The following is a 12,104-nucleotide window of genomic DNA, read 5'->3' as shown; positions in this document are numbered from 1 at the left end:
GGGGGAGGGGGGCATTGAGGCAAGGGTTGCCTAGCAGTCTGCAGAGCCCTGCAGCTGCTCCCATGTCAAATCTCCTCTGGTGCTGGGGCAAGACAAGAGCCTGGCTACAGCTGCAGTAGCATCCATGCAGGTCCCTGAGCATTCCGCTTAAGAAAGAAGAGCAGCGCTAGGGAGAAAGAAATGAAGAGGGTTGGGTACATCTATTCCCACCATGCCTAATTCCCTGCAGTGCCTTGGGTCAGGCTGAGCCCTCCAGGAAAGGTGCAGCTGGAGTCTCTTTGCTGTATCCCACAGCCAGCAGCTCTCTGCATCAGCTTCCAAAGGCACAGGACCAACTTCTGTTGGTGCAGTAAGAGAAGCTCTTGCAGGCCAGCCAACACTGTTTCACTTACTGCAGGCAGGGCATTAGCACATGGGCATGAAACAAGGTGTCTTTCCAAAAAAAAAAAAAAAAAAAAAAGACTACCGAGCTGTTTAATGGCACAGAAGCAACCCTAAAAAAAGTTCCCAGAGACAATTCCTCAGTCTTTATGTGAAGTAATGTGGCTTTTTCACATTGATGCCGTATTCCGCGAGTGCTGGTGTCAGGTCCTCCATGGTCAGCGTGTACTTCTTATCCTGAAGGGACAATGAGTAACATCAGTCACAGCAAGGACAACTTCTGCTGCCAGGCGTTCCTCAGACTCTTGTTGGTTTACGATTTTTCTCCTACAAGCTGTGGCAACCTGTACCTGCACAGTTCCCAGAAGCAGCTACAGAACAGTGGCTGGGGCATTGACCAGCATTTAACTACTGTAGGTTCCATATGCTTTGCACCCAGTTGCAGAGAAACATGCTGAGCACTACCCAATGCTATGAAGATGAATTACACGGCTGTCATGAAGCCCCTGAACCACAAATAGATAGTGAATGTGAGAATTCCCAGAAACTATTTCTCCACACTTCCTCCCTACACACCAGTCTGGTCCCTGTCAGAGGGGGTGGCAGGGCTAGGTGGCCCTCAGTCTGACCACGCACAGCTACCTGCACGTTTCTGCAGGGCCTTCAGGGCATGCCCTGGGCATTCCACTGCCCGCCTCCTCTTCTCAGCAGAGTCCCTTCCCAACAGCAGAGCCCTTACTCATCAGTACACGTTGACCTTTTAGGGGCAGGAGTCAAAGATGTTTACAACAGCCACATTTGATGGAAGAACGTTTAGATCCTGCAGCCCCAGGACAGGATGCTCTCCCTCACCCGTGCAGCCGTTCCCACTTTCTCTCACCTTGCTCTTATTGCGGGAGCTGCCTGAGGCTGTGCCCTTCATCTTGCAGTGCTGCAGCGCATCGTTGGCAATGTCAGAAATAAACTTCTGTGCGGCCAGGGAGATCAAACGGATGCTACCATGCAAGAAAGGAGAAGTGACAACGTCAGACGGGGAGCACCGCGCACCATGGGGACGAGGGGATTCCTGCAGGGGGTCCCCAGGGCCGCACCACCGCACCCCCACCACTCACATGCGCGGGTCGGAGGCCTCGAAGCCCGCTCTGTTGAGGTAATAGCCGGTGACAGCGTCCGGGATCTGCGCGGGAGAGAGGTCAGCAGCCCGGCCGCCCGCCCCCACCCCCGCCCCGCCGGCCTCCCGCGTACCGTGGGCGTGTAGTCCTCCAGCTGCATCAGGAAGTCCACGAGCGGCGTGGTGGACACCACCGGCTTCACGTCCCCGTTGGCGGCGCTGGGCGGCACGTACACGCCGTTGGACATCGCCCCCTCGGACGGGGCCGCGGCCACGGCCGCCGACACGGGCGCTGCGGGCAGAGGCACTCAGCGACCGCCGCCCCCACCCGGGGCTGCCCCGCGGCTGCGGACGGGGCCGCGCTCACCGGAACCGGGGGGGAGCCGGCGGGGAAGCGTCCCGCAGCCACGGCCCGGCCCGGCCCGGCCCCGCACCCCCGCCCGCCCCCCGCCGAGCCCCAGCCCCGCTCCCCCTTGGTCCCGGCCGCTCCACCCCCTCCCCCCCCGCGCTCACCCGGTCCCCTCCCGGCGGCCGCGCCGCCCTCAGCTCCCCGCGCCGCGCCGCCCACCGCGCCCGGGGGCGCCCCCGGGACGCCGCTGCCGCCCGCGGCCGGGCTGGGCTTGTTGTCGGCGGCGGGGGCGGGCGCGGGGGCGGGCGGCGCCGGGGCGGCCGGGGCCGCGGGCGCGGGGTCGGCCTCGGCGCTGCCGCTCATCGCCCGCCGCCGAGCGACGCCGGCCGCCTTCAGCCCCGCGCCTGCGCGCGCCGCGCCGCCCCATTGGCCCCGCCGCCCCATTGGCCCCGCCCCCGCCGCTCCCCATTGGCCCCGCCGCCCCATTGGCCCCTCCCCCGCCGCTCCCCATTGGCCCCGCCGCCCCGCAGGCCCCGCCCCCGCCGCTCCCCATTGGCCCCGCGCCCCCTGGCGGCGCAGACAGACAGGCAGGCAGACGCGCTCGGAGGGGCCGGGCCGGTGCCGCGGGGCCTTTACTGGAGCCGCCCCGCCCCGCGCCGCCCCCCTCAGGCCTCGAGCAGGGCGCGCAGCAGCCGGGGGAAGTTGGGGGTGCCCCAGCCGGTGACCGGGTCCCAGGCGGGGCCGGCGCAGAAGCCCTGTCCCTGCACCGCGCCGTCCAGGCAGGAGAGGTGGCAGCCCTGCGTCACCTGCGGGGGGGTCAGGGCGGGCACCGCGACCGCCCCACGGGGACAGCCCGGCCCCCAGCAACACTGCCCCCCCCCAGAACCCCCCCCCCACCCTCGGGCACGGCCCCAGCGCCGCCCTGCCCCGTGCCTCACGGCACCCCCCAGCGCCCCCCCGCACACCCCCCAACACCCCCGTGTCCCCCCAGCGCCCCCCGCCCCCCAACCTCCCCCCATCCCCCTCCCATCCGCCCCAACCCCCCCATTCCCCCCCCATCCTCCCCATTCCCCCCAGCCCCCCCGTGCCCCCCCCCATCCCCCCTCAACCCCCTTCCCCTCTTTCCCCCACATTCCCTCCCTTTCCCCCCCCCTTCCCCCCCTTCCCCCCCCGCCCCGCTCACATCGTAGAGGGCCTCCCCGTGGCCGCGCTCCCGCAGCTGGTAGAGCGCGGGGTTGACGAAGCCGAGGGGCGCTTGGCCGCGCTGCAGCCGCCGGTCGTTGACGAGCGCCAGCATGCCCGCCACCACCGGCGTGGACGCCTGCGGGAGGCAGCGCCCGGCTCAGCCCCGGGCCGCCGGCACCGCGCGCGGGGCCCCGCCCGCCCCGTACCGAGGTGCCCGACACCCAGGGCAGCGGCACGCGGTTCGTCACCACCCAGTAGTTGTCCGAGAGCGCGGCCAGGTCGGGGTAGGCGCGGCCGCTGCTGTTGTAGTAGGAGCTGGGGGGCAGCTTGGCAGCCGAGCGCAGGAAGCTCCTCACCGCCGCGGCCTGGGGGCACAGCAGAGGGAAGGGCTCCGGCACGACCCGACCCCGGCCCCCAGCCCCCAGCCCCGGCTGCCCACGCTGCCCCCACCCAGCCCCACGCAACTGCGCCCCCCCACCTGGTAATCGGGCATGGGGAAGACGTTGCTGAAGCCCCCGCCGCTGATGTAGTCTGTCACCTCCGCGGTCACCAGGAAGGGGTTCTTGAAGGACGTCCCACCCACGGTGGTCACATAGGGGCTGCAGGACAGGTAGGCTTTGGGGGCAAGCACACAGCAGCCCCTCCAGGAGCTGCTCAGCCCCCACCTCAGGGCCTGCCACCTTCCACCCCATCCCACCATGCGGCTGTCCTGAGCCCCCACAGCGCTCATGAACAGCATTTGCAGCAGCCCTGCCGCAGGCCAAGGTGGAAGAGCAGACAGCAGCTCCTGGCACCAGCCAGGTCAGTGCAGACCCTCACAGACTACCCCGTGGTTACCTCGAGGCTGGGAAGCTGGGCCGGAAAGTGTGGTTCCCCCCTGGCACTCTCCTGCAACCAGCACCATCATCACCTGACAGCAGAAACGGGTGAGGTGGTGGCCCACAAGCTGCCCCCTGGGCAGGGGGAAAGCTGCCTCCCAGTGGGGTCCTGGCAGCAGCCCGTGCACCCACCCCACACACAGCCACATCACCCCAACAGCACCACGCACCCGAGGCAAACAGCACAGTCAGGCCGCGGGCAGCCGCCTTCATGAACTCCACGTTCACACGCTGCAGGTAGGCCGACGACAGGCTGTCCTCATCATCCCCATAGCTGACAGAGTGCACCCACGGCAGCGATGACATGTTGCTGAGCAGCAGCAGCCAGGCCAGGAAGGGCTCCTGGCTTTCATGCCGCCCTGCAGAGACAAAGGGGCTGGTCCAGTGCAGTGGCAGGAGCTACCCTGCCTCAGCAGCACCAGCAGGAGCTGGAGGTCCTGCCGGCTCCTATCCCTGCCTGCAGAGCACAGACATGCAGCACGGAGCATCTGAACACTCTAGTGAGCTCCTGCTGGTAGCAGGGGCGATGGCAGCACGGCTGACAGCAGGGATGGCTAGCTCTGCCCATGGCTCTGCTCAAAGCGTGGCACCCACGGCATGATGCCTGCATTCACTCACTCCTCTGAACACCTTCCGCAGGGCTGTAGCCACCCTCAGCTCCAGGCAGTGACAAAGCCCAAGGCTCAGCCAAGCTCTGGGCCCTCTACCCTTAACCACATACCCCAGAGCAGCAGGACGCCAGTTCACCTCCCCCTACCCAGGTCCCTTCCTGCTTCTCTCCATGCAGCAAGGAGTGCGAGGCCTCGGCAACTGCTGCCTCACAGCGGCCCAGAGGGGTCTCTCTGCCCCCTTCCCACACCACAGGCACCGCACACGTGGAAGCCAAAGCCAAGCAGCTTTCATTGGTAGACTTCACCACCAGGATGACAGAGCCAGCAGTCCTAAGTGTGCTCTGTCTCCAGCCAGGCAGCTTCTGATCTGGACAGATCACACTTTATCCCGCAGTGTAGCAGCTATTTTTGTGCAGGCTGGTTTGCAACCTATATTCCTCAAACTGCCTCACTCTCCTTTATCCACTCTACTGGCAGATTCACTGGCAAGAGATCATCTCTCTCTCTGTGGGAAGGCAGCATAGTGAGATGACTGCTTTACACAGGGCATGGAAGTCCTTGCTGTAGGATGCTGTGGATGCTGTAAGTTCATGTGTCCAAAAGCAGCTATAGAAATCAAGATGAATCCCCTGACAGCCCTGAAACCAGCTCCAGCTCTGGAAGCCCACATGCTACATGCCCACAGCAGCTGTGAAAGCACTGTACTGCACCCAGTGTGCCCCTGTGACGGGTACCAGACGGATTGAATGCAGCTCATTACGTGCCTGGCAGAGAGCAAGCACTTCCCTAAAGAGCAGCCTGATGTGCCAGTGCCACAGCAAGCGGGATGCACGGAAGTGGTCACAGGGCAGAGCAGACCAACTCTGGCATGGGATCAGTACCTGCATTGCTGAAGACCCACGTGGAAATGTTGGCACCCGTGCTCATGATGTATTCCACATCCAGGCTGGCCTCCAGCCCAGCCTTGCCCCAGCCCTGGTGCCCAACAACTTGGTCGACCTTGGAGCGGTGGGCAAAGCTGCTGCCAAAGAGCTGCATGAACTCAGCCAGGTCAGCCTGGTGGAAGTACTGTTCCAAGAACTGGGGGGGACAAGGAGGGACACTAAGACTTCTTTCCCAACTTGGAAAGTTGGCTCAGCGTGCGTGTGAAACGCCAGCCCCACGGTGCTCCCACAGCTGCGGAAGCCTCCCTGCAGCGTCCTGGAAGGCCAGACCAGCCAAGTGCTGGAGGAGCCCCAAGGTGCCGCACTCCCAGGCCTGCAGGCCTCTGCCCCCATCAGCTCTGGGAGCAGTTACCTGGGCGCAGGCCTGGCTGTTGTTTGGCAGCAGCCCAACATCTCCTCCCGTCATGTTGTATCTCTTCCGAATGACGGACGGCGTCACCCCCAGGTGGAAAGCCGCTCTCTGTCCATGGGGCTGTCCTGGCTCTGCTTGCTCCTTGGCCCAGGCTCTGCTGACCACGTTCCTCTCCGCAGGGAACCGATGCAGGCCACCCACTGATGCGCACATAAGGAGAAGCAGCAGGTGCCAGGGCCTGGTGCTCTGGCAGGACTCAGCAATAGCCCCCTGCTCCCCCTCCCTGCCCGCAGGGGTGCACCTGACCAGAGACCGCACCTTTGGGTGCCTCCCCAGTCCCCAGAGGTGCTCCCAGGCTGCTCAGCTCCATTACCCCACTGCTGAGCCACTGTCACCACTTGACACCCCCGCTCTCGTTGTGCAATGACTGCGGTTTCCTCATGTGAGGAGCGTTCCCACCCCAGAGGCGGCTGCACACCCACAGACACCCACACGCACGGCACTGAGCACGCAGGGCCGAGAGCACTATTAAAAAAACACAGACTTTGGACGCTGCCTGCCCAGACCCTGGGCACAGATCTCCTCAGGAGGGTCCAGGGCAGCTGAGACCATGGGCAGAGGGCCGGCCACACCATCCTCTGAGGTGGCCCCTCCTGGCTGGGCAATGTTTGACCTCGTACCTGTACCTGAGGCAGCACAAGCTCTGGGCCGCCTGAACCCCCACGCATACCGTACCGAAGTCAACGTGCTCAGCCAGATCCTTGGGGATGGTGTAAGGCAGCGGGGAGCGCACAACGCTGCGCTGGTCCTTCAGGTACCGGTGGAATTCAGCCCCAGGCAAGAGGCGCTCAGCCGTGCTGCAACACAGGGACAGCCCCGCACACAGGGGCTCACGCCACAACCGCTGCCAGCCTGGCCACCCGTGCCCATTCCCTGCTTCCCCTTTGCACCCCGCTTGCTGCCGGGAGGAGACAGGGACGAGCGCCCCTTCCCATCAGCACAGCCGACCTTATAAAGCAAAGATCACTCTGCACCTCACCCACTGTGTGTGTACTGCGACCCCAAAAGCGGGCAAGAGGAGGCGTGGGCTGGCCTGAGCACCTATCACATGTGCGCACCTGGCCCCCAATGTTCCAAGGCATCGGGCTGCAGCTCCCCCAGCACGGTGGCAGCCAGCTCTTGGCCACAGAGCGCCCACAGCCCACACAGAAGTGGGGCTCAGCCTCTCGCCGCTTGCCTGCACCACGGGGGCCAGGGGACGTCCCAGCCCGCAGGGCAGGGTCTGGCTTTTCTCGTCTTCGCAGGCAAGGCACAGCCACCGCAGCAGGGCCCGGCGCTGCCCGGGGCTCACCTCGCGGGCATGTGGCACTGCAGGAAATCGAGGGTGGCGACGCTGCTGCAGCTCTCCACGCCGTGCCCCCGCAGCCACTTCAGCACCGTCATCAGCGTGGCGGGCGACGGCTGGACAAGGTCCCGCAGCTGCTCCAGGGACAGGAACCGGCCTGCGGGCACACGGCGGGCTCAGGGCACCCTGCCCGGGGGCCGGGCGGACGGCGGGCCTCGGGCGCGGGGCCGGTACCGTATCGCGGCGAGCGCGGGTCCGACACGGCGCGGACGAGGCGGGCGAGGCGCGCCGTGCCCTGCTGCCGGAGCGCCAGCGTCAGCTGCACGTCGTGCTCGGGGCTCACGCGGCCGGCGGGGACCCAGCCGGGGGGCGGGCTGCGGGCGGGCCGTGAGCGCCGGGCACCGGGCACCGGGTACCGGGCCCCGCGCCCCGGCCGGCCCCCACCTACCGGCACGGCTGGTCCCGCTCCGGGGCCACCCCCGCGGCGCAGCAGCTCCAGGCGGCCGCGCACAGGCACAGCACGGCGGGGAGCGCCCCGCACCTGCGGCGGGGCCGTCAGTGCCGGGCGGCCGCGGAGCCCCGCCGAGACGGGGAGCCCCGGGGCCGCCCCCCCGCCCCCGGCCCCGCGCCCCCGTTACCGCCGCGCCATCCCGCCGCTGCGCCCGGTCACGTGTGCGGCGCGGGGCGCGTGACGGCCGCTCACGTGGGGAGGCCGCCGCCGGGGGGGCGGGGCCGGGGGCGGGCTCTGGGCGCGGTCCCGGTGCCGGTGCCGGTCCCGGGGCCCTGCCCCTCGTCGCGGGCCGCCCTCAGGGTCCCGCGGGGCCGCCGCGGAGGCGGCTCGGGGCACGCCGGTCCCTGGGCGCGGGCGGCGGCGGCGGCTGCCTCGGGCCCGGCCCGTGCGGGGCGGGCGGGTCCCGGCTGCGGGCTCCGTGCGGGGCGGGGGGCTCCGGGGGGCTCCGGGGGGGGCGCGGCCGGAACGGGACGGGCCCTGCCCAGCCCCCGGGGCCGGGCCGCTGGCGGGGGGAGGCTGCCCCGGGGAGCGAGCGAGCAGGGGGGGTCGGGGCCCCCCGGGAGTGCCGGAGCCCCGCTGCAGGGACGGGGCTGGAGGCGGGGGGCGGCCTCGGGGCGCGGGGCAGGAGCGGGCCGGGAAGGTGCGGCCGGGGCCGGGGCCGGGGCCGGGGCAGCCGCCGGAACCCCTGCGGGGGCAGCGGCAGGAGGCGGCTGCGTCCCCTCCGCGTCCCGGGCTGCGGCCGCCCGGCCCCGGCGGCGTTCGCATCGCTGCCGCCCGGCTGCGTGCGGGGGCCCGGCACAGCCGCGGGTGCGGGGAGGGCGGGGGGGCTCGGGGCGGGGGGGCCGTGTCCCTGCAGGGCTGCGGGCGGGGGCTGCGCGGAGCGGGCGGTGCGGCCGCTGTCCCGTCCAGCTGGCACCGGCACCGGCAGCCGCTTGGCTCCCGGCGCTGCTGAGCAGCAGCTCTCGGCTTCCTGCGCTTGTTCCTCTGGATGCTTGTTCCCACACTAGGAGCCCTCCTAATTAGTATCACAAAAATGGTATCATGATACTTGTGGTCTTGGGGTTGTGGAAAGTTCAAGCAATTGTTGCCAGTGCTAAAGAGAGCTCTGGAAATGGTGCCGTGGAGTTTGTTACCCTGCTTGTGAGCCCTAAAGCAGCCCAGGAGGGGCTGTCTCAGAGACGGCCGGTGAGGAAGGGGGTGCTGTGACCCCATCTGACCAGGCCAGCTTTCCAAGTCCTTGTCCCCGTGCTGGCCACATGTACAGACATGCTGCGTGCCATGGCTCCAGCGGTTCCCAGTTGCTTTCCTGTTTCTGCAGAGCAGAGTCCAAGCCAGAAAGAGGGACAATGGGAAAACCACCTGCCTGGCCCAGGCTGCCATCTCTCCCACACCAGAGCCGCACTGTGACTGTCCAGAGCAGCAGCTACTGGGCAGAGGCCAGAGGTGTTCTGCCGCGGTAGTGTCATGAGCTGTAGCAGTTCTGTTCTCCTTCCTGCCTTCAGACCTGCTGTGCGGGCAGTGCTTTTTCACCTGCACCATCTGTGCAGCAGGGAGGTGAAGATGCCACATGCTCAGGCAGGCAGTGCCTGCTGCTGACTTTGGCCCCACTCCCTTTGGGTGAAGTAAGGCAGCCAGGAGATCCAGTGGGGCTTGAGCAGCATATTTTCTGTTCGCAGAGCAGCACTTGGCATCTCTTTGAATCTGGGACCTCAGCCCGTGTTCCTCAGGCCCACCCAAGCTCCCTGTCAGGCCTTCAGGGTGCTTCCCCTGCCACCGTGAGGCCAGTCTCATGTCCTCCAGGAATCCCCAGCTCCGTCCCCATTTCCTGCGGGACTCCAGCACTCCTGCTTGGGTGTTGCCCATAGCGTGAGTGTGTGTGCAGAGCCCTAGGGCACTTCTGGTCCCTGCAATTGGAAGCATATGTGGGCCACTCAGAGTTTCCATGCATGCGGCGCTGTGTGGTTTGCAGCAGCTGGAGCTGGTTGCCCGCCCGAAGCTGTGCAGTTGCGCCCTGCGGGGCTGGGGGGACGAACGGGGGAGCTGTGGGAGACAGCGTCCAGGAAACACAGGAAGGAACTGGGCATGGTGGGTGCAGCTGACAGTGGACACAGGGCCCAGCGCAGCAGGGAGGGCTCAGGGGGAACGTCTCAGCTGAGCCCTGTCCCGCAGCCCTGTTAGGATGAACTTTCCACTGTGCCACAGGAAGGCTCCTGAACCACGCAGGGGCAGCTGTCTGCCAGGGCTGGGAGTTACCTGTCTTCACGTGTAAGGGTCTCCCAGCTGGAGGTAGCTCTGCTTACCATCCCTTACCAGCACCCTGCGAGTGCTCAAGGTGTGCAGGGAGGTGTGGGCAGCAGCGGGGTGGGTGGCTGCAGGCAGAGCGTGGTCCCTGTGCCCAGACCATGCCCAGCGGCTCCCAGCTATGCAGCCCCAGCCGCTTCCTCGTCCCACACACAGGCACACAGCCACAGCATGTGCTGGCCCCCATCCTGTCCCACCCTGCCCCTCATCCAGGGGTGGCCCAGCACCCTGGGCTGGCTCCTGGCTGTCTCAGTCTGCATGGACCTGACCAGCAGCTGCAGCCACAGAGAAGGGACTCGCTGCTGCGCAGCCTTGACGCACGCATGTTGGCTAAGGGCCTGGGGCACTGGGAGGCGCTGCCAGAGTGCGGCAGCCCACCCAGCTGTCCAGCTGCTTACAGCTTTGGGTAGGGCTGTAAGTGGGATGAGATTTGCAGGAGATTATTTCCTGGATCTGTCTGGCCTGCAAAGATTAGGGTGCTCTGACAGAGCTAATTACTCTGACAAGCTGTTAGTCTGACTAGCTGGTCTGCAGCAAGCAGGGGATGGGAGCGCTGGAGTAGCCAGCAAAGCTGCTAGGGAGTCCTGAGCACACCCATCCTGGTGCACCGTGGGTGCTCTTCCTGTGGATGGAATCAAGGGTGCCTTCGTCTCCAGACTGTCAGGGATACCTGCGGTTGGAAAATGCTAGAGAGCAGTAACATCACGGCACTCCCTGCTCACAGGGACCCCCTTGGTCACAGCCACAGAGCAGTGAGCATGCGCAGCATGGCAGTTTACCAGTCAGGGAGATGGAGGTGCTAGGTTATGTGACAAAGCAGCACCGAGAAGCAGTGGCAGGCAGGGGAACCCCAATAACCCAGTCAGAGAAGGGGATCCCTGTGCCCAGCTCCACCCAAGGCTGTCACAGCAGCAGTCACCCCAGGGCTGAGGGCAGCACTCATCAAAACAGGAGCAGGAGTAGCTGCCCTGAGCAGCTACAGGTTTTGGGGACACTGCCTGGTACACGGAGCATGTTGTGAGAGGCAGAATGCAGAGCATTTTAGGGTTGCACAAGACTTATGGGATGTGTAGCAGAGGTGAGGAAAGAGAGGGATTGAGGCAGCTTGGAGAAGAACAAAAGTGGAAAAAGAGGGAAAAGGATATAAAAGTTGATGGTTGCACGTAAATGGATTAGTCAGCACGTGTCTGGCCATGCGCTGCGTCAGGTGACTGCACAGCCTGTCCCATCTTCTTAAACTCCACAGCAAAGTATTTTTCTTGGGGACCCAATTCTGTGTGCATGTGTGTCCATGGAGTCCAAGTGTCAGTAGCTGCAGTCAGATCACAGGTCTCAGGGCCTGTGGTGCCAGCAGCTGAGTGGGAGATGCAGGGGTGTCAGCCCCTGTCCTTGCTAACGGGTGTCAAAACAGACTGGGCAGTGAGCAGCTGGAGTGGCCTGGGAGCCGAGGTGTGTGTACCTAGGGGCAAGCCCACAGCAGGGAGGCCGTCAGAAGGACCAGGGGGTTCCCAGCCTACTGCCAGAGAGAGTGCAGAGTCTGGGCTCAGCTGAGCCCCTCGGGGTGTCTGTGTGTGTCTGTGTCAGGGTGTCTGTGTGTGTCTGCAGATGAGCAGATCCAAATGAGAGCCCCTGAGCTGGGGGCAATACCAAAAGCAGGAGTGGAGCTGTGCCTCAGGGGCTCGTATGTTGGGGTGCTAGCAACTGGGGGCAGCTGCTGGGCAGACTGGGTGTCTGAGCCTGGCTGCCAGAGGGACTCACCTCGTGTATGTGCATTCCCGATGACAGACTTTGTCAGCCAGAAAGGGGAGCAGGATGAAGCTGCAGTGCTGTCAGCATGAGTGAGTGTGTCTGCACGGTCCTGTGTGCCCCTCTGCGTGTGTCCACTTGCACACCGGCACTGGGCTGTGTGGCTGTAGGGGAGGCATGCTCAGCCTCACCACTGGTTCAACCTGGATGCATGGTGTGGTGCAGCCTCACCTGCTGGGCTTGGCAGCTGCTAAGGGAAGGAACTTGCAAGATGCAGTGATGCATATGGGTGCTGGTGGCTTGGCCTGGGCAGCAGCCAAGCTGGGGCTGTTTGTGTGGCAATGCAGTGACAGGTGCAGGCACCGCACACACCGCTGGAGGAGCTAGGCA

The 12,104-nt window shown here is 65.5% G+C and overlaps 2 protein-coding genes across 2 annotated transcripts; both read right to left on the bottom strand.

Moving 5' to 3' along the window:
* Positions 1-456: 456 nt before the first annotated feature.
* TAF10 (TATA-box binding protein associated factor 10) lies at positions 457-2,290 on the bottom strand. Its single transcript, XM_068672789.1, has 5 exons — positions 2,006-2,290; positions 1,627-1,784; positions 1,494-1,558; positions 1,262-1,376; positions 457-618 (listed from the first exon to the last, which is right to left on the bottom strand). Exons 1-5 carry the CDS (start codon positions 2,283-2,285, stop codon positions 529-531), a joined length of 708 nt encoding a protein of 235 aa, XP_068528890.1. The 5' UTR covers positions 2,286-2,290; the 3' UTR covers positions 457-528.
* A 152-nt stretch (positions 2,291-2,442) lies between these two features.
* Positions 2,443-7,860, bottom strand: TPP1 (tripeptidyl peptidase 1). Its single transcript, XM_068670808.1, has 13 exons — positions 7,795-7,860; positions 7,605-7,697; positions 7,391-7,530; positions 7,163-7,313; positions 6,547-6,668; positions 5,812-6,011; positions 5,397-5,595; positions 4,075-4,263; positions 3,864-3,936; positions 3,505-3,625; positions 3,233-3,391; positions 3,025-3,162; positions 2,443-2,647 (listed from the first exon to the last, which is right to left on the bottom strand). Exons 1-13 carry the CDS (start codon positions 7,803-7,805, stop codon positions 2,507-2,509), a joined length of 1,737 nt encoding a protein of 578 aa, XP_068526909.1. The 5' UTR covers positions 7,806-7,860; the 3' UTR covers positions 2,443-2,506.
* Positions 7,861-12,104: the final 4,244 nt, after the last annotated feature.

The sequence above is a fragment of the Anas acuta genome, chromosome 1 (genome assembly GCF_963932015.1).
Source record: "Anas acuta chromosome 1, bAnaAcu1.1, whole genome shotgun sequence".
NCBI classification, from domain to species: Eukaryota; Metazoa; Chordata; class Aves; order Anseriformes; family Anatidae; genus Anas; species Anas acuta.
The sequence above is the reverse complement of the archived record's forward strand: the minus strand, read 5'-3'. Positions and strand labels throughout refer to the sequence as shown.

Coding starts and splice junctions, on each gene's coding strand:
- TAF10 (XM_068672789.1), bottom strand. CDS start 2,285: ATGGGGCGGCGGGGCCAATGGGGCGGCGCGGCGCGCGCAGGCGCGGGG. Junction 1,785..2,005: donor GGCCGCCGGGAGGGGACCGG/GTGAGCGCGGGG, acceptor CTCTGCCCGCAG/CGCCCGTGTCGGCGGCCGTG. Junction 1,559..1,626: donor TGGAGGACTACACGCCCACG/GTACGCGGGAGG, acceptor TCTCCCGCGCAG/ATCCCGGACGCTGTCACCGG.
- TPP1 (XM_068670808.1), bottom strand. Junction 4,264..5,396: donor GTGGGTCTTCAGCAATGCAG/GTACTGATCCCA, acceptor TTGTCTCTGCAG/GGCGGCATGAAAGCCAGGAG. Junction 3,626..3,863: donor CCCAGCTTCCCAGCCTCGAG/GTAACCACGGGG, acceptor CCTGTCCTGCAG/CCCCTATGTGACCACCGTGG.